Below are 21,697 nucleotides of genomic sequence, written 5' to 3'. Positions count from 1 at the left end.
AAAGATCGATCGACAGAACTGAAATTAATTAATCGATTAAGATTCTCACCAGTGAAACTGATATTTTAGATATTCTCCATTGAACAGTGAGATAGAAATCAGAATAACATATCAGTGACAATAACAACTAAACTGAGAGAAAGTGACACTTTTTATCAATAGCATGAGCTGACAAGTACCAGCATATTTTAAAATAATTTTAGCTAGAATAAATTTTTGTTGAAAAGACATTTGGCTGATTCGTATGAATATTGTTTTTACTGATCTTTGGTGAGTTGAATGTAAGATATAGGATAACAGGTATATTTACTGGATTTTATTTCCACTGAATTATTCCTTCAGTGAAAACAGTAAAAATTGAAACACTGTAAAAACAAATGTACAGTATTTTACAATAGATACAGATAAATTTAGTTCACATAGGAAGTTTTAGAGTTCAAAACTCGTCGGGAAGTGAGCCCCAAAATTGAGGCTTCCCATATACATTGTATGCTCTTGTATGGCTAATTTGCATATTCATGTCATTCATGTTTTGTAGCAGCAAAAATTTCTTTGGGGTCTAACACTGTCAGTAACCTTCACAAAGATTTGTCTTCACAAATGCTCTAAATTCACCAAATCGGGATAATTCCTAGAAATGAAAATTAAGTGGTTTACAGTATAGAACCACATTCATAAAAACAAAATGGCCGCCAATTTTGAATCTGATCGTGCATCAAGGTCTCATAATGTTTAATCTATGTACCAAGTTTGAACAAAATGACAGAAAGGCTTGATTTCAATACATTCAGCCAACTTAAATCAGATGAAACAAATTGAAGTGCATATGTATAATTTTATGTGAGATGTACGTGTGAAGTTTGAATGTAATCGGTCTATGCATGTCTAAGATATAGGTCTGGACGCACACACGAATACATGGACACGCACAATGTCATGATGGAGGAAAAGAAAATTAAGTCCAACAATGTGTTTTTGAAGTGAATGTTATCAGTACCATAGTTTATTTATTTTGAACTAATAATACTACTATATTACTATCCCATTATTTGTTTGTATAGGTTTAAACCATTCAGAAGAGGGGGTGGGTGGTGTACAGAGAGGAAAACTCGCTGCAGTATTCTTTTTTTCCTTATTAAGAATTTATTGATTAATCATCTAATAATCAATGTGTGCATAAAATAGAACTTACACATTGACAGATAATTCTGATATATAGAAGATAATATTTGGTAATTGTAGTCCTAAATAACTGTTTAAAATAGCTATTAATAGCATATAATAACAGATAATTCTGGTGAAATAGGACAAGGTTAATAATACAAATATGTCACCTGACTACACATCAGTTGCCATGGCTACTATTGTCTAGCAATGTTGTTATGAAAAGAAATTTTCTGTTATCCTAAAAACAAAATTATTCTGTAAAAAAATATTTATTTTAACACAGCAAAGCTGAGTCGGCTTATAGTCCCACACTTGTTGCACAGTACTTTGAGTTAACCAATAATGCTGTGTACCAATATACAACAGTATGCAATACGACAGTGGTGCTTAAAAATGTCACTGCTATTGCAGCACATGCAGTGTTCCCTTCTAAGAAAATTTTGCACTAAGCAACTTCACTATTTTCTCAAGGAAAGTCAAGTTAAATATGTATATATGACATTAATTAAAAAAAGTCCAGTAAATGATTTTACTATTTACTACTGTGTAAAATATTTACAAATGTGAGCTGAAGCAGTGTCCAAGTATAGGAAGTAGAGACAAAAATTCAAGTCAGTATATGGACTATTAAAGGTCTTGATAGCATGCATGGTGATATTGGCAAGAAAAGTGCTAATTTGCATAACAATAGGTTTAAATATTATTTATTGCATGCAATTTTATAGTGATTCAGCTCTACTATTCATCCATGAGCATTGGGCCACTTTTATTATACTGCCCTGGAGGACCTTGTATGTTTTTATCACACCTCACTTTTGTTACGCATGCTGTGATTAGTTGAGATTCGGTCACATGACATTGAATAAAAATGGATATTACATGGTATATTGCCCGCCAAGTGGATATTACATGGGTGTATCACATGGATGACGTCACTGAAACTACTGCGCAACGATACTGTGCATAACAAATTGTCGTTCGCTGCACTGGTGCTGCCCCGGGCGCTGTTGTTTTCGGGGTTGCTTTCAAGGTGTTGAAGAAACTTTAGCCATCCGAAATAGACAGTGAACGTGCCAGAATGAATATTAAGTAAGGTACTCTGTTTTGATGGTTATGGCATTTTTTATATGAAACAAAAATTTACGGCAAAGCCGCCACTAAAACGTTGCAGCCAGGGTCGCTGCAGCGCATTCTAAGCTGTGAGTACTTCTACGCGTTCCACGCCGATGCTAACCGAAAATACTCTAAAGCTGTGTTGGCTTGTGAATAGGTGTGATACGTTCGTGAGAAAGTAATTTCAGTCACTTCCACGGCACTCTGACATTTTTATCTGTAGAGTGATCAAATAACTTGCATTTGAGAATTTCTCAATTCATTTCAAAAATGTTATTCTCGATAATTTGAGTGATTCACATTGCTGAAACACGATTACTAAATAGAGTATCCGTGGCTGATAATAACATTTACTGAGTGTATTTTTTAGCAAACAATGTATGTATGTTATTGAGTAATGTGAAACTTGTTATACCGGGTAATAGATAAAATAAAATATTGCATACTTCAAATATAAGTGTTGTTATTTTGTGGGAGAGCGGGTGTGAGTGATATATGGTAGATGTGATTGTCGTGGTGGATGTCTGTTCGATGTGATAAAATAAATAACACATGGTTATTCGGGCAATATCACGATTTGTTGTCTGCCCTTGGGCTGTTGGTCATGACCATAATATTGATGATGCCCTCGCCTTCGGCTCTGGCTTGGTAACATCTCAGTTTATACTCGTTGATCTGCTCAACAGTAAAAGTCATCGTCTTTGTTTTTATGAGACCCATATATCTCACTCTTACGTGGCGTGACGACTACCACCCTTTAATGATTGTTGCTAGAAATTATTTACAAATAGGTACATGTATATGACCATTACTTGTAATTTTAAAAAGTTTTGTAATGTTTTGGAATTAAACAAGCAGCCTGTCGGCTGAGATAGCTCCGCTGTTAGCAATGCACATTTCAATTAAAGAACAGAAGATATCATTAGAAAATGAACAAATCTGAGAGAGGTCCACATGTAGTACCTATATATGTAATATCAAAGCAATTGGACTTGCGGTTTTCAACAAGAAGTCGAAAATATCACTTTTTACCAAAAAATGACAAAAATATTCACCAAAATTAGAGAATTAAAGATATCATTACAAAATGAACAAATCTGAGAGAGGTCCACATGTAGTACCTATATATGTAATATCAAAGCAATTGGACTTGCGGTTTTCAACAAGAAGTCGAAAATATCACTTTTTACCAAAAATGACAAAAATATTCACCAAAATTAGAGAATTAAAGATATCATTACAAAATGAACAAATCTGAGAGAGGTCCACATGTAGTACCTATATATGTAATATCAAAGCAATTGGACTTGCGGTTTTCAACAAGAAGTCGAAAATATCACTTTTTACCAAAAATGACAAAAATATTCACCAAAATTAGAGAATTAAAGATATCATTACAAAATAAACAAATCTGAGAGAGGTCCACATGTAGTACCTATATATGTAATATCAAAGCAATTGGACTTGCGGTTTTCAACAAGAAGTCGAAAATATCACTTTTTACCAAAAAATGACAAAAATATTCACCAAAATTAGAGAATTAAAGATATCATTACAAAATGAACAAATCTGAGAGAGGTCCACATGTAGTACCTATATATGTAATATCAAAGCAATTGGACTTGCGGTTTTCAACAAGAAGTCGAAAATATCACTTTTTACCAAAAATGGCAAAAATATTCACCAAAATTAAAGAATTAAAGATATCATTACAAAATGAACAAATCTGAGAGAGGTCCACATGTAGTACCTATATATGTAATATCAAAGCAATTGGACTTGCGGTTTTCAACAAGAAGTCGAAAATATCACTTTTTACTAAAAATGACAAAAATATTCACCAAAATTAGAGAATTGAAGATATCATCATGAAATGAACAAATCTGAGAGAGGTCTACCCAAGGTACATATACACCAAGTATCAAAGCATTCAGACTTGTAGTTTTCAAGAAGAAGTCGAAAAAGTAAAACATTGACACGGACGACGACGGACAATTACTCATGTGATAAGCTCCGCTCGACAAAGTCGACAGCGGAGCTAAAAAGCTTATATTTTTTTTACCGAATTATATACCAAATAACAATTTTTTTTTTAAATTAATTCTGTTACCCCCACTTTTAATTTAAAATATGACAATCTTATAACAGAAACTTCAATGTTCACCGGAATAAAATTTGTTAAATTTTGCCAAATTAGGAAAAATTTGTCTCACAAAAATTAATTTGTGATTTATTGAACAACAAGCCATACATGTCACACTCCCAGTTAGTTATCAAATTTATGAGTTTTGTTTATAGTAATATAGTCGGAACAGATATATGAATATATGTCAGAGATATGAATCCAGAAGCTGATGCTTGATTATGATGATTTTTTAATATTAAAATGGCTGACATTAAGTCATCTAGTATCTGATCATCAAATGAATGCTAGTGTGTCCATATTGAGAGATAGCTCTAAAACAGTATCTGTCTATGACATATATTTGAACATAATCATTTCAGGGCAACAGAAACCAAAAACATTAATGGGTAGGTGTGCATTCCATAGGCACTTTATTAGTACCTGTTGCAGACAGATTTTTTGAATCACATCTTGGTTATTTTTCAGAAGCCTAAGGAGTTTTCATTATTTTTAACTTTCAAAAACACAGCACTGAGACCATGGACAAAGATAATTTTTTGATGAATATCTCGTTTTACTGTATGTTAGCATGGTAATTCAAGCAATTGGACTTGAGTAGCATATACTGTACACACAGATTTAAATCAATAATCTTTGTCTAATTCCACGGACCACATGCACTTCTAAAGCAGTGAACCCATGCAAGTGAGATGAATTCACCTAATGACTTGTGCAGATAATAAAATATTCATGCTGTGTGAGGAGAAGGTAGAGATGTTTTTCAGACTTCAACATAGATGAATCATCTGCTTTTATTCTAGTCATTTAATTTTCAACTTGCGTCAAAATGCATGCACTCCTAACAGTGTCTGTAATTTAGCAATTTTACATATAAAAAAAGACCGCAGTTTTTTTTTTTTCAAATTTACTATTCATCATAATTACATGTGTTACTGCTAACATAGGTAAGTAAATCCAGCGATTTGATCAGAATGTTATTTAGTATTTTAAGGACTGTGGTCAGTGGATTATAAACCCACATGATGTCTACAGCTGGGGAAACACTTTTTATGACCAGACACTACTTATTATTTGTCTCGTAACCATGGTGGGAGTATGAGCTGGAAGTAAGAAAAAAAAGCATCACACAAAAATTTTAAATTTAAGTAAAATTAAAAATATTAATCAATAAATTGTTGTGAATTCAATAAAAATAAACCCCTTGAAATTAAAAATTTATGGAAGAAATTTACAAAATCATTTTTATGGATAACAAAATAATACCTGCAGTAAATAATATTTTTTTCTAAAATTGATTCACTGCAGCCCAAGCATGGTACATGTGACACCAATAATCTCTAATCCATGTTATATATATATTTCAGTACTATAGCATCTATAACCACTGACATGTGCTACCATCATAATTTTATAAAAATACAGTAAAACAAAACTTGATGACATATTCACATCATGTTTGATAACATAAAAAGTGAATAATTTTGTTAAATTAAAATATTTCAAAATTAAGAGTGTTATTTCAAATATTTATTACATACTTTTTAATTATAAATCATACCACATGTTATTAATTTCTGTTTACAATTAAAACATGCTCTGAGTTTCTACAAATAATTATTATTTTTTATTCTATGTGTATTGATAGTGCCCAAAAACAAAATAGAATTATAAATGAAAAAAGGTGCATGAATATGAATATGTATTCTAACAATTCAGATAACAACCACAATTCTTTTGAGGTCAAATAATATATTAAACCCTAAACCAACAGGGAGTTTTAAAATGCAAACATTAGTGGTTTCTCACAGAATACTTTTCGACGGGTAGTGAAAATAATGGGAACAATTTCAAGATTATTTTCTGAAATAATAGCCGAGATAATAATGGCAAGCCCCACCCCCTCCCCTTGAGGGGAAATGCTAATCTTTTTACTGGATAAAAAGATGGATTTCATTAGTAGTTTCTTGTACTGTGGTGAACTGAACAATACATGTATGGCAACTCTCAAGACTGCCTGATATAATTTGTGTATTCACATGTCTACATCTGTAGAAAATACCTACTGTCCACAGCGACAGGTTATATTAGAATGAAACTGAGAACTGTAGCTAGTAATTATTCATGTACACAACACCATGGAGAGGCAGAAGAATTAAATAACTGTCTGTGCTATCGCCGGATTAACATGCCACCTTTTTCTGTTACTAAAAATACAGCTGCACCATTATTTGGGTTTAGCTAGCTGAGCTATTTTTATTTTTTTTATTTTTTACAATATTAACATCGTTCATCGTATGTTTATACGATGCCGAGGCCCCATATGGCAAGCAATCAACACAGTCGTATTTTATTTGCATTTCGTAAAAAGGCGTTCGAAATATAACACGCAGAAAAATAGAATTAAATTATTACTCATATTCACTTAAAAAATGTGAAAACTATAGATTGTATGAAGAAATAACAAACCTGCTGGTGTCGCTCCAAAAATCCGTACAACGGGAACGGATTTTACTTCCGAGCATCGGAAATCTGAATAAGAGACGTCGAGGCCCGGAATGGGGGCCGACTGGTAATGATCGGAGCTGACAATACGCACCGAAAACATCGTAACGACTGCCTCGTCCGAGCGATAATACAGGTCAGAATTCTTTTCAGCTCTCTGGCTGGAGTTCAGATCTCTGTATAAACGAAATTGTCTTTTTTATTTGGCGAGACATTATTGGAGGAAATACATAAACATTGGTTACGGCGCTCACAAATCTGCTACCACTTCAATGCGAGCAAAATATGGAATGAGACAAAAGAGATAACCAGTGTATCGGCGAAGAATTTTTCAAAAATTGAAAGAACAATTCACATTATCTTACCCGACGTGAGAAAATGAATATCAGATGCTTGCGAAATTCTTGTAAAATAGCAAAATTGTTTAAAGTAGAGCCAACGCCAAGGAGATAGACGAGCCTATGTGAGGCTCAACTAACACCAGGCAGACATATTGGACGATAAGGGGTCAACGTTGAGGTCAGTGCGCACGGGAAACCTTTTTCTCTGAGAACCCCTATCACACCAATTAAAAGATCTCTCACTTGTTATATATTTTTGTGATGTTTTGATAAGTATATTTAAAAAAAACCTAACAAAGCGCTATATGTGTGTATATTTTATATTTTATCGTACCTTTAAGTGAATTGGCATTTACTGAAAGGGGTTTTGTTTTTTCGCGACTGGTAAAAGCAGAGGAAAACTAATTTATGGTGTGCTATGGGCCCCACAGAGGCGTGCCAAAACTTGCTCTACCTTATAGTTATTTTTGGCGGTATATTCATAAAGAACGTATCGAGTAGACAGCAAATGCAAAAAGCGTATCACCTTACTCAGTATTTTCTTTTTAATCTCTGGACTTGGTAGCTTTTATGAATTTTACAAAATACCCTAGAGGTGAAATTGTCACGAAACACGAAATGACCGCCATGTGGCCGTCAGATTTATATATCGCGGGAAAAAGTCACATGGTCATTGTTTTGTTAGTTGTTTACTATGTAAATTACTCGATGGCTCGACATGTCACGTTTACATGTTGTGTGTTTTCTCTGGTTGGTGGTGGTTTTATTGGTTGTATTGGTTTATGACGATTTGTTACTCGCGGTTTTTGTTATATTTTCCTTAATCGCATTATTGTCTTTCATTATTTTTGTTTTATAAAGTATAACTGTATTTTAATTTCGTGTTATTGTCATTTTTTGTTTATAAAAAGTCCATACACCAAGGGCTTAAAATAACGAAAGGTAAGGCTGTGACCATGATGCTTTCGACGTTGAATGTGATCCCGCCTTCGGCTAACTGTGATGTGGATTTACGCTGAAGTGGACAGGTAGAAAATATATCAAATTTAAGATGACCTTTGCGCCCAGACTGGATAAAGTACAGATAGCGGAGCCGAACACAGGGTCGAACTATTTACCGCACACATCAACTCGAAGGTCAGTACGCGTTAGTGTCTAATAATTTGCTTTATTAATAGTTATGCCATAATTCTGATCGAACTACAGGACTGCATTATTATTATGTGCATTTCAGACCTCATGTTGGGCATATTCCGGTGAATCTGAACACGCGACATGTGCTTGTGAACGTTTAGGAGGTTAATTCTAAGAACCTAATATAAGCCATAGTCCCTCAATCTATAGAGGGACTGTGAATAAGCCAATCATATTAAGGTTTATCTACCTCGTTGATTTTGGCCAGGGGATTGTAAAAAAAAGTAGCAAGCTTTTCACAGGTCATATATCTTAAGTTAACATGAATGCTGGCCAGTCCACATTAAGTATATTTTATTTGCACAGGCTGATATCTACATTTAAATATTTACATAGCAGCCATATTGTATTATATTTTACCTTTTGTTATGTATGAGCTATGTTCACATTACAGGATCTTGACACATGTTGAAATTTGTAATCATTTGTTTGCAGAGAGATTACAGCATTCACTTGACTAGTGTCTAAATCACAAGCTCATATGCTGATCTATTATTTGACCAAAACATGTACACATGTTCAGCGCATGTGTCTGATGCTATTTTGTTATATTTATTTATAAATTTTCATTGCTAACAACATTCTGTATTCATTTCATTCAGTACTTCAGCATTGAACATGTCTTTCTCGACATGCTAGCAGCACTTCCTTCTATATCATCATGTCATATCTCAGACAACTAATAAATAGACTGTCAACTGGGGTATTTTTTGTGATTTAAAACTCGTTTCGTGTTTTCACATTTTCCTTACGTTAGTGATTCTTGCGGGCCCACAGACATCAATAAAACAGGTCCGGTAACAATAAAACAGAATGTATAAAATTTAGATGCAAACTTATTTAGTTTGACCTGCAACTACAACATTGGGAATAAATCACATATACATGGTTGGAGCATGGTTGACTATCTTAGAACGAAACTTGAAACTTTACAACAAAAACAATGTCACAGATTTCACAAAACAAAAACTAAATAATTCAATTAGACAATATTACATTAACAAATGGAGTATAGACAACAAAAGGGAAAGTGCCAAATTACGCACATACAAGACATTCAAAGACAAGAAGAATACATAAAAGTGATGAACAACCCACAACATGTCAAAACAATAGCTCAATTTAGATTAAGTTGCCATAAACTTGCCATCGAAAAAGGTCGTTATACAAAACCAAAAACACCAGTGGAAGACAGGTTATGCTCCCATTGTAACGAAGTTGAAAATGAGGAACATCATTTAATACATTGTAAATTGTACACAAAACAAAGAGACACAATGTTTCACACTATCAACAGTGTAAATGCAAATTTCCTGAATTTGGATAAAGAAAAACAATTTAAACATATCTTACAATCAAAAGATAAAGATACTATTATAGCCCTCTATGTGTACTTGAGTAACAGTAAATGAACAAACAAAAGAATACACTCAGTCACACTTATTTAACTTTTTATTTACTCAACTTTCGCCTTCTTACTTTTTTAGTTATTCATTATTAACTTTATTACATTTTAAACACTAAATTAGAAATGTAAAATTTTCTACATGGTTGTAATAAAGCTGTTATCTTATCTTATCATATACAAAATCAAAACATCGTGTCAGTACTATTTCGAGACAGTTATAATAATTTTGCCTCGATGTATCATATTTTCAAAAGCTTTTTAATACATGATTGGCGAGATATATTAACATAAGACAGCTTTGTTGTAAACATGGCAACGTAAACTATCCTAGTAAAAACAATCAAGTAACTATTGGGAACAAATTGCTGTGTTCTGGTAAAAGTCGCTCTACTATACAGATAGTCTATACTATCAAATCGTTACTTTCCTAAAATATGGTCAATTTTAGGCTAAAAATTATATTATTCGCAAAACTCTCCGGTTTCCAGGTGATCTGATCTGAACTGAATACAGAGAATGACTAAAATGCATGCGAGGCCGAGGATCCCAATGTGTTTACTTGCCATTCGGCAAAACGTCAGCAACCAGCGTAGCTGGAGACACACGGTCACAGAGGATTACGCTGATTGACTCTTTCCAAACAATAGTGTTTCCAGTCGGTTTATTTAATCAGTATATGTTCTCTGAAAATTTACTACAGAGTATGTGATTTTGGTTCGTGCCATGCATGCTATAGCCAATTTCTGGACCTGCCAAGTTTCGGGCCAGACTCTTTGTTTGGGCCAAGGTCTATTTTTTTACGGCATGTGCCAGCTTAATCCTGACTGTTCACACGCATGTTTTGGCATGTGTGACTTTGTTCTGACTCTCAACACATATTGAAATCTGTTACGTGAATTCCACTATACCTCACAAGGAGCATATGTACATGTATAATTTTTCTATGAATTGGTAATAAGATTACTTTTCTACATACTACCGGTAGTTTCGATATACTTTCAAAGTTTTTTTTTTTTTCAATTATTATCATTCAGTAAGTAGTATGTATCTTGCATTCAGACACAAATATTTTAAAATGTTTTTTTGTTGGCATTTTAGGTCTTTATAAAAAAAAAATGTTTAATAATGTTATGAGAATACTGAAAAGTATATTGCAGCAACATATACTGTGTTCATATTGACCTCAGCTATGTGCCAGTCAAGCTTATGATGACGGTACTGCCATTGTGTACACTGTATAATCATGGTAACCTCATGATACAACACAATAATATTATATTTATTGCCAATTTACATGTTTTGTTATTCAGATTTAATTTCTCAATTGAAGATCAAAACCTGCTATGGAGGAGAACCTGTCAGTTGTACTGCACGGAAAGGATGACATGAGGTTGGTAGGTAAAATTAAAATAACAAATAAACATGCAGTACCAAAGTTGCATCTACAATCACCAGCTTAAAACTAGGGAGGGAGGGAGGAAGGGAGGGAGGGAGGGAGGGAGGAAGGGAGGAGCTGGGACATTCAATTTTCAGAGAAGGGGTTCAAGCAATAATATGACAGAACCCTTCCTATGGCTTTCGTTGCATATAGAAGTTATTTTCATGAGTGATGCAGTGTATCCTGCAGTACTTTCACAAGCAAAGCCACAGGGAGGGTGTGGGGTTGTGTTATTATTTTAATATTGAATAAAGAACATGCAACAAACCGGGATGGAATTTAGGTCGGGAACCCCATTGCCCATTAATATGTCCCAAGATGGTGTTACGCCCTAGCAACGCGTGCCAGTGTAGAACGTACATCTCTGTCTGTGTGAAAATAAAATAATCCGACGTCTCATCTGAGTCACCGTTCAAATAAATAATTTGTGGACATTTAGTTGGGGCCACGACAGAACCTGAACTTGAACTGGATGACTATGATACACAGTTGATGTTGAAGTTAAAAGTTCCTCCACAGAATTGTGCATTGGCATAATTGGCGTGCAACTGCGGTACTCCACTGACGGGATGATTTTCGTGATGTTACTTGCTCGTCATGGATTGAACGAGTTTTGGTTACTGGTTAAAATGTTGCTCATTTGGCGTTGGTGATCTTTGTTTGGAACTGAGTGTCGGTTTAGACTGCTGACTTTCTTGTGTCCACTTATTTGTGTTTGGTGGTACACCTGCGTCAAGGAGATGTTATAACTCAGGTTATACGTGCGCTTTGGTTACTCAGTTTGCCAGTAAGTCCACTGCTTTCGACATTGATTTCATGATCATAGCTTATTTATGCCCATAGGTTGAACCATAATCCTTTAGCGAACAAAATTAAAGTGTACAGGCAACTAACTGTCCCCAAAAAATTTACCAGCCTTGAGTGTTTTAAAATGACTGGAACGACTTTTTGGTTGTTTTGTATGGAATATACTTGCACTGATTCTTACCGAGTTGAATGTAAAATATAGGAAAAAAAGTATATCCGCTGGATTTTATTTTTTGAAGTGAAAATTAGTTGTAAGAGAAAATAAATTACTTTACAGTAACTAGTTTATCCAAATCATTGAGATTGAAAGATTTAAGCCAAATTGTTATTGACAATACACCCATTAAAGTGTAGGTCAAGGTGACAAACATTGTGGGCTGTATAGATCATAATAACCATTTCCAACAGCTTTGTATCCATGTTAATTTTTTCTCATTATTCTTGTGGTTGTGGGAGACTTTTAAACATGTCTTGAATTAGCCCATGGACGCCGTTCATGGAGATAAGAAACAACGAACAATAGCTAAGAATTAACATACTAACATACTACATCCGGGCATTTCTGTGACATTTTGGGCTAGGTTCAGTTGAGGGACAGCCATAGTGAGTTTATTGAGTACTGCAGTGTGTGGTTTATATTTTTGAAGAGCGTTGTCGTTTCTTGCATTTTTTTAGTTCATTTGAGCATCCATAGTACAGTACTCATTTCACCCAACCTCCTGCTCACTTCCACTTTCCAATCACTTTTTTTTTCGCTCGCTTTTGCGACCGCTTGTTGAATTCGACCAGACAATTTCCGCTTTATTTTCGAACGCTCAAACCTGGAAATATTGCTTGCATTTAAGATTCGAACTAACAGAAAAATTTCCGAGGTTCACATTGTCTTATAATTGTCTTTCTGGTTTTCGTAGATGTTGAACAGCCAACAAAAGTTCAAATACTTTTTGTTTTAACTATTTGTAATTATATGCACGCAATCTGGCCCTTTGACCTCGATTTGGCTGGGATTAAATATTTTATTTTAAACAATATTCTGACATAAAAAACAAAATGTGTTTCAACACAAGTACGACATGGTTGTCTGGTGTTTCTTTCCTGATTGTTGAGTCTTCGTAATGTGTTTTAGACTTGTCTAATTATTGTTGTTTTCCTCAAGGCGAAACCAAGCTGAAGGACCACGATGCTAAATGGCAGTTTCATGCATGGACTGAGTGAAAGAAAAGCCTAAAATAAAAGCTAATAGTATACCTCTTTGTGTATTTGCTAATTTTACATATGTTTGTCATGACAGTATGTTTGTAAATATCAAGAAAAATTTTGTTTTTCGTTAATAATTTTGATTGTTTGGAATGTCTGTCGACCGTGTCCCAATAATTTGTTCGGAATATCGATTCCCGTTAGTTTCTCTATACTGAGTTTAGGACGGGCGTTGGTCCTAGACAGGACAAACATTGACCGTAATTCGTGGTGATCATTTTTGGGGCTGAAAACCCAAATAATTAAACAAGTATTATTATTATATATATTTTATTTTACATCGTGAAACTACAACAGTGAAACCGCCGCCTTGAAGTCGATGCAACTTCAACTTGCCATTCAGTTTCTTACCTTGAAATAAAAAAAATATATGAATTCGAAAAGCATCGGGGAATATATTAATAACCATTCTTAGAAATCGCTAGCTTTATTTTATTCGGATCCATAACATTCACGAGTTTTTCGACAGATGCTGGCAATTTCCGCGCTAAAAATGGTTGAAAATGTAGGTGTGGTTCTTTCTATCCTGTGATAATACGGACAAATATGGTTCTGTGACCCAGGTCGCGCTCCGATCAGGTGACTTTCAGCCAATCACTGATGTTGTAACCAAGCATATTTGATGTTAATTGAAGGGTCGTCGTACCATCCAATATCCGGCGTCGATTCACATACTTTTTTTTGCTGTGACAGGCTTTAAAAATATTCAATGAAAAACATCGTTATATTTTGACAAACTGGTGGGATTTGACCACAGTTCAAAAAGAAAAAAAAATAGGCTGAGATATATTAGAGTTCACGGCGAATCAGTTTTATTTGCAAGTTTTGAAATCAGGTAAACCAGAGTAGGGTTGATGATTTTCAGCCCTGAAGGACTTCCGTGTGAATCATGATTTTCGAATTGTTCATCGACTGGTCACCAAATATACTATAATTAAATTTGACACATTTTTTTTTCTGAAGCCCAATAAATTATTCATACATGTCAAGCTCTGTTGGATTTGTTCAGAGCATGTGGCCGTTTTATTCGAAAATATTATTTTGTGGGAATAATTTATGACACTGATCGTGACTTAATTTCGAAAATTGAATGTCAAATGTTACCATACCAACCGTCTGTGGACCGATGTGATTTTGGTATCGTTATTTTTGGAATTAATCATTAATATTCTCCTCGTTTCTCCACTCTGTCGAAAGGAGTTAGCTATCTTTTTTTCACGTAACTGTCTCATTAAAATAAAATAAAAATATTACATTTAGAACAAGCACCCAAATCACCTAACAGGAGGTTCCAGTGCAGTTGCTGTCTCGAACGATACAAGTTTCGTACAACTATAGATTTGAAGTGTCGTTCAAAATTTACTAATAGTATTTTCATACTTTACTATCAAAACCACCAATTCGACCACTCATGTATCAGTGATCAGTGTTTGGGCGAGCGGACAGTGTTTTTCAATGAGCGAGCCAGCGAGCTAAAAAAATGATTAAAATGCGGTCGATTTCCGGTCGGACAAAACCGCGCGGTCGGAAATTAAGCAGTAAGCGGTAGATATACCACTTTCCCGGAAGTAGCAAAACGGGGGTGCAAAAATACTCCTGCTTTGTCACGGCAGAAAATACAAACATGTTAGATTGTTGATAGTCGATAGAAATGAATTCTATTTTGTAAAAGCGGAAGGTTGGGCAAAATGAGTAGTGTAGTGTATTTGCAGACAGCCATCACTCCCTTGAAAGCTGCGCGATGAATTTTGACTCTCTAAGTGATTACTTTTCTCTTCATTATACATTGTGTAACCCCCTAAGTTGGACACTAATTAACCTAGCCTTTGACGTCACAGTGCACAAATAAATCTTGCTTGCATTCTCGTCTGACCCAATAGAGGGCGCTTGAAAATTGCCAAGATGGCGGCGACTATATAGAATATTATATGGTATCATAACTCTATTATTTTTTTATTTTTTTAATTTGTTTTGTCCATTATTCAAATAAGTGTACATAACTGCTGCTATATGGCCAACAATATTGACAGGATTTACCTTTCCTTTAAAGCAGACATGGGATATGTTAGCATCCAAGGTTAACACCTCTGGTAACATTTGTATACATAGCATGATGGGGTGTGTAATTCAAATGACATCTACTAGTACCATGATGCACTGGTACAATGCTGGGGATTTCAGAGTTGCGTGAATAATAACACTAAGGCCAAGACAAAATTTCTGAGCTGGCATTCAAAAATCTAGGTACATATTAAGATTTTTATATTTATTCAAAAATTCTGTATATTGTTCTTTTTCTAGGAGTTTCCATGAAAACTGAACATTTGAAATATATATATATATACATATCGTACATGTAATTAAGGTATCCAAGATACAATATAAATAACATAACTGCAAGTAAAACCAAAAATACATTCATAAATAACCAAAAATAATAATTATAATTTTTTTTTACCAGTAATCCTGATTGGTGTGGTCAAAGAATATATATTTCACATGGAAGCACTTTCTAGTATATCTTGTTTACAATAGAAATAATCTATATCAATAATCTGGATTTTCAAGCATGGCATTTTTGTGCCTAAGCATGGAAAAAAATCGTTTAAAAAGCTTGAGGATAATCACATTGCTCTTGCATGTACCTGCAGCTCTGCAGCATTATATTTTCTTTAAGTGACTCGGTTATTGTAAAATGGTTGTGAGAAAAGTAGAGCATGACAAGAATTTAAAATCTTTACCGCTCATCTATCATTCTTGATTTAGATGAAACTTTTATTAAGAAAATAAAAGTAATCTTTAGTAAAACGAAAGATGACTTGACATTTTTGTTTATATATTATACTATATACTGTAAATGCATTAATAATAAATTTATTAAGTTTTAATTTCTATATTAATTAAATAATTAATTAAATTAATTCTGAATGAATAAACTTGCTATAGAACTGATTGCTTTGCTGGTCAATTTAAAATCCAGTGAATAATCGCTCCAACATCTAAATATTTTCATCTCAATGAATCTTAGTACTGCTGTTTGAATATATGAATTCTAGATTATACAATATAAGTACAAACCTATCAAAATACAGATTCTTTTGTTTGAAAAAAAAACATTGCCAGGCATTATTCTGTAGTATATTAATGATTTTTTGTTTATATTCAGAGTGCATCCTATAATGACAATAAATTTATATATTATCATAGTTCACAAATGGCTTGCACAGGTTTCTTGCGCAAATAAATCATGGTTTTTGTTGTGATAATCTGACTCGGAAATCAGGTTGCTTCATGCATACTAAAAAGTATAGACTTATAAAAATTGACATTCAATTCCCATGATCAAAGGTTGCCACTATAATAGGACTATTCCAAACTGATTTGACAATTCAATTTAACACATGAAAGGAAACTATGTCATTCAAAACTGATTTGACAATTCAATTGAAATGGAACTACAAACTACAAACCGCAGTTGCCTATTTGGAAGTTATTTTGTTGTGTTTATTTATTTCTTATTTCATACAAATTATTTATTTGCCTTGATCCCCATTGTAGCATGATTAGATTACTATTTAATCAGGATACAAGCAGCATAGCGACACTACCCACAATGCTTTGCTTCGCTGCCACACACTGATACAGCACTTTCACAGTCATTATACATGTTGACTAGCATACTGCCATTTCCATTGTGCATTAACTAAAATTTTAAATCATATTGATAAATTGCTGAAAACTTGTGTATATATAGTTGCATTACTGTAATCTTGATGCAATCAAAGGTTTGTCAGGGAATCATTGTGTGTGTTTTGTAATTGAATATTTAATAACTATGTTGTTCATCACAATTTCTGTTTGGAATATTTATGCAAATTAGTATGTACATTTTTACTGCGAAAGTGGTTTCAATCCCTGGGAAGCACAGTGTAGGGTAATTGAGATTTTACATATCTGTGTTTTATTCATTTATTTACAATTACAAATATACTTGGTGTACACAAGCATAGATACTGTATCATTGGGTTCAATTTTAGCAAACTTGGTGTTTGATGGATATTTTGTGGGTCACAAGCCTTCTAACGTATTATAGGACTGTGACTAGATTTAAAATTGACAGGTCAATTGGTTTTTATGGCTCATCAAATTTTAATTCAACCTATTTAATAAGTCTAAAACAGTATTCTGAACAAAACATGTTTGCAAACTGAAATTCTGACATCATGGACGCATTGTAACTGAGCTTAGAATATCTATTTATTATTCAATGCATGTCGTGTTAGTTTATTCAGTGTAACAGGAAATCTAAATGTCATCAGTCAACTGTCACTCTAATTATACTTGCTAGCTATTTATTTCCCTTTCAATTTCTCAGTCTTTGCTTACTACATGATACTAGTGAGTTTGCAAAGTTCATTGACCTTGCTTAGGTTCAATTTAAGTTTATAAACAAAATTATTATATTATGCAAAATAAATACTGACTGGTCCAATATGGGTTTCTCTATACTTTATACCATAAAAACTCGTACCATATTTCGCTGTCTCTATTAATTTATTTAAAACAAATAATGATTGTTTCTTTTTAATTTGCGGTGATCAAAGAAAGATTACAAATTGTATCCTATTGATTTCCATAATTTTTTATGCAAAACATATAGCATATTTCCAAAAATGTCACGAGTGTTGCTTCTCGTGTGAAGGGTAGTAGTGATGTTCATTGTTGACACTAGTGTTTGATGTGGGTCCCACACTGGATAACACATAACGTCATATATGCACATGATTCAAATGCGTTGTTTATTTAGACAAATTGTGACCATTATTTGACAATGTGCAGCCTGAACAACCACATCCCGTGAAATCTGATGAAATGTGGTATGTATGTGAATCACTCATGGTATTAATTACAATAATGTATACCAAATTTTAATTTAAATCTAATAATATTCTCAAATGTCAAAATAATGAATAATTAAAACTGCTATTAAAATAAATATGTATACTTTTACATATTTATTTAGTTGTTAAAATTATAATATATTATTTTTTCTAATTTCAGGAAAATAAACCAATTTCTCCACCAGGTCCCAGTGGTGAGTAAATTAAAGTGAAATCAACAATGTATATTACCAAAGACAATGGATTATCTTTTCCATTTTTTCTGGTATTATATATGTACCATTGCTTGGAATTGAAAAAAATTATCTAGTTATTCCATGGTTGTCCATTTGATAAGAACATTATCCCTTCTTAATTACTCAAAATATCAAAGCCAGAATATACCACAAACATCAAGACAAGGTCATGGCATAATGCGAAATGGAAAAAATTCATAATTATAGATTGCCCTCTAGTGTGCTAAAATAGGTGATTCACTTGTTTTTATATCAACAATTTGTAGACAATACGGTCCTGAAGACAGTCACAGTGAACATTTCACTTGGGGGTCCTGAAGACAGTCACAGTGAACATTTCACTGGGGTCCTGAAGACAGTCACAGTGAACGTTTCACCGGGGGTCCTGAAGACAGTCACAGTGAACATTTCACCGGGGGTCCTGAAGACAGTCACAGTGAACATTTCACCGGGGGTCCTAAAGACAGTCACAGTGAACATTTCACTGGGGGTCATGAAGACAGTCACAGTGAACATTTCACTGGAGTCCTGAAGACAGTCACAGTGAACGTTTCACCGGGGGTCCTGAAGACAGTCACAGTGAACATTTCACCGGGGGTCCTGAAGACAGTCACAGTGAACATTTCACCGGGGGTCCTGAAGACAGTCACAGTGAACATTTCACCGGGGGTCCTAAAGACAGTCACAGTGAACATTTCACTGGGGGTCATGAAGACAGTCACAGTGAACATTTCACTGGGGGTCATGAAGACAGTCACAGTGAACATTTCACTGGGGGGGGGGGGGGGCTGAAGACAGTCACAGTGAACATTTCACTGGGGGTCCTGAAGACAGTCACAGTGAACATTTCACTGGGGGTCATGAAGACAGTCACAGTGAACATTTCACTGGGGGTCATGAAGACAGTCACAGTGAACATTTCACTGGGGGGGGGGGCTGAAGACAGTCACAGTGAACATTTCACTGGGGGTCCTGAAGACAGTCACAGTGAACATTTCACTGGGGGGTCCTAAAGACAGTCACAGTGAACATTTCACTGGGGGTCCTGAAGACAGTCACAGTGAACATTTCACTGGGGGTCCTAAAGACAGTCACAGTGAACATTTCACTGGGGGTCATGAAGACAGTCACAGTGAACATTTCACTGGGGGTCCTGAAGACAGTCACAGTGAACATTTCCCTTGGGGCTCCTGAAGACAGTCACAGTGAACATTTCACTGGGGGTCCTGAAGACAGTCACAGTGAACATTTCACTGGGGTCCTGAAGACAGTCACAGTGAACATTTCACTTGGGGGTCCTGAAGACAGTCACAGTGAACATTTCACTTGGGGGTCCTGAAGACAGTCACAGTGAACATTTCACTGGGGTCCTGAAGACAGTCACAGTGAACATTTCACTGGGGTCCTGAAGACAGTCACAGTGAACATTTCACTGGGGGTCATGATGACAGTCACAGTGAACGTTTCAACGGGGGTCCTGAAGACAGTCACAGTGAACATTTCACTGGGGGTCATGAAGACAGTCACAGTGAACATTTCACTGGGGGGGGGCACATTTTCCAGTGACAAAACTATTGAATATGCATCAGATTTTAAACTTTCTTCTTTTGAACTTCCATTAACATTTTTGTATTTGTTTCATATCTAGATGTTTTACTACAAGTCCATAGTGTTGGTATATGTGGATCAGATATCAAATATTGGACACATGGTTACTGTGGTCGCTTTGTCTTGGAATCCCCCATGGTCATGGGACATGAAGGCAGTGGTACCGTCATCCAGATTGGGAAAAATGTTAAAGATCTTAAAATTGGTATGAACATTTTTAATCCAAAAACCTGAATACTTGTCCACAACTGGTTCTCAGAGATGACAAGGCAGATTTCCAGTGCACCTTGTAATTTTTCCAAGATAAAATTCAAGATGGCAAATTGAAGGCATGGTGACCATGTTCCTATATGCCATTATAAAAACCTCTCACTAGGAATCTTGCCAGATTCTGCTCAAATATGTCTATGCATATTTGAGAGAACCCAGTGAGAATCTGATCAGAATCTCAATGATATTATAGCAAGAATCTCGTCAGATTATCACTGTTTTCTTTCTAATTTGCATACAAATATCTATAAAGAATCTTGACATGCTGGAATTTACACTCAATGTACCTGGCACATATTCTTGACAAAATTTAGTTGACATTTTTAATTGCACATACCCTGAATATTTCTCAAATAAGAATAAGCATGGAAAAAGCATGGAGAATTTGGCAATGTAAAAGTTAAACTTTAATTATTCTAATCAACAATTATACACAGTGAATCAGAATGACAAAAAAACATTTGAACAAATAGAAATGAATTTTCACTTATTTATTAATGCTGAACAATAAGTTCAAATGATATATACACTGTTGAAGGTGTTCAGAAATACTGAAAATATTCTCAACTAAAACATTAGGAATCCAAATATCAAAGTACATGTACAATCATTTTTACGCAGGGTATTTAAAAATAAATGCACAAATATTTCATCCAATATTTTGTAAAAAAAAAAAACTAGGTTCCAAAACATGAGATTCAGGGACATATGTTGGGTTGAGTTTTGTAATGCTGTCAGTAAGAATATACACATATTCTTGTTAGATTCTGATCAGAATTTCTAAGCAAGAATCTGATCAGAAAATTTACTTTTTTTTTAGAATCAAGCAATAAAAAATCGTACAGGCTTGCTTTAATTAAGATCAGTGACATCATTTATTTTGAAAATGTCAAAGGAATAAAATAGAAATTGTGTATTTGTGTTATTATACTAAAGCAATAGTAATGAATCCATTTAACTGTAGGTGATCGTGTGGCTATAGAACCAGGTATACCATGTCGTGAGTGTCAACTCTGTAAAGATGGACGTTATAATATTTGCATTGATGTCAAGTTTTGTGCCACTCCACCGGTTGATGGTAATCTCTGTCGGTATTACACACATCCTGCTGATTTCTGCCACAAGTAAGTTGATAACGTATTTTGTTGGATCATGTGATGACTGAGAATGCCATACAGTTAACTTTCTTTCAACTCCAAGCCATTTACTACGTAACCTTTTCAAATTCAAACCAAACCTATAATTGTATGTTCTGCATTTTTAGCTCCGCTGTTGACTTTTTAATTTTTCGGCTTCTTCTTGAAAACTA

The 21,697-nt window shown here is 34.4% G+C and overlaps 1 protein-coding gene and 1 long non-coding RNA gene across 2 annotated transcripts in view; one reads left to right on the top strand and one right to left on the bottom strand.

Annotated features, from left to right (window-relative positions):
* Window positions 1-6,676: 6,676 nt before the first annotated feature.
* On the bottom strand, window positions 6,677-7,433 carry LOC144350274 (uncharacterized). The gene is made up of 2 exons (XR_013420200.1): window positions 7,294-7,433; window positions 6,677-7,104 (listed from the first exon to the last, which is right to left on the bottom strand). It is a non-coding gene; the product is annotated as an uncharacterized LOC144350274 (long non-coding RNA).
* A 397-nt stretch (window positions 7,434-7,830) lies between these two features.
* Window positions 7,831-21,697, top strand: part of LOC100372858 (sorbitol dehydrogenase-like) — a 36,016-nt gene continuing 22,149 nt past the window's right edge. The window contains exons 1-6 of the mRNA XM_006811523.3: window positions 7,831-8,019; window positions 8,181-8,406; window positions 11,182-11,265; window positions 18,435-18,468; window positions 20,159-20,323; window positions 21,353-21,512. Coding sequence (XP_006811586.1) covers window positions 11,215-11,265; window positions 18,435-18,468; window positions 20,159-20,323; window positions 21,353-21,512 — 410 coding nt within the window. The 5' untranslated portion in view covers window positions 7,831-8,019; window positions 8,181-8,406; window positions 11,182-11,214. The remainder of the gene's footprint in view (window positions 8,020-8,180; window positions 8,407-11,181; window positions 11,266-18,434; window positions 18,469-20,158; window positions 20,324-21,352; window positions 21,513-21,697) is intronic.

The sequence above is a fragment of the Saccoglossus kowalevskii genome, chromosome 11 (assembly GCF_978046115.1).
Source record: "Saccoglossus kowalevskii chromosome 11, keSacKowa6.1, whole genome shotgun sequence".
Classification (NCBI taxonomy): Eukaryota; Metazoa; Hemichordata; class Enteropneusta; family Harrimaniidae; genus Saccoglossus; species Saccoglossus kowalevskii.
Note: the sequence above shows the minus strand (reverse complement) of the source record. Positions and strands in the feature narration are given on the sequence as shown.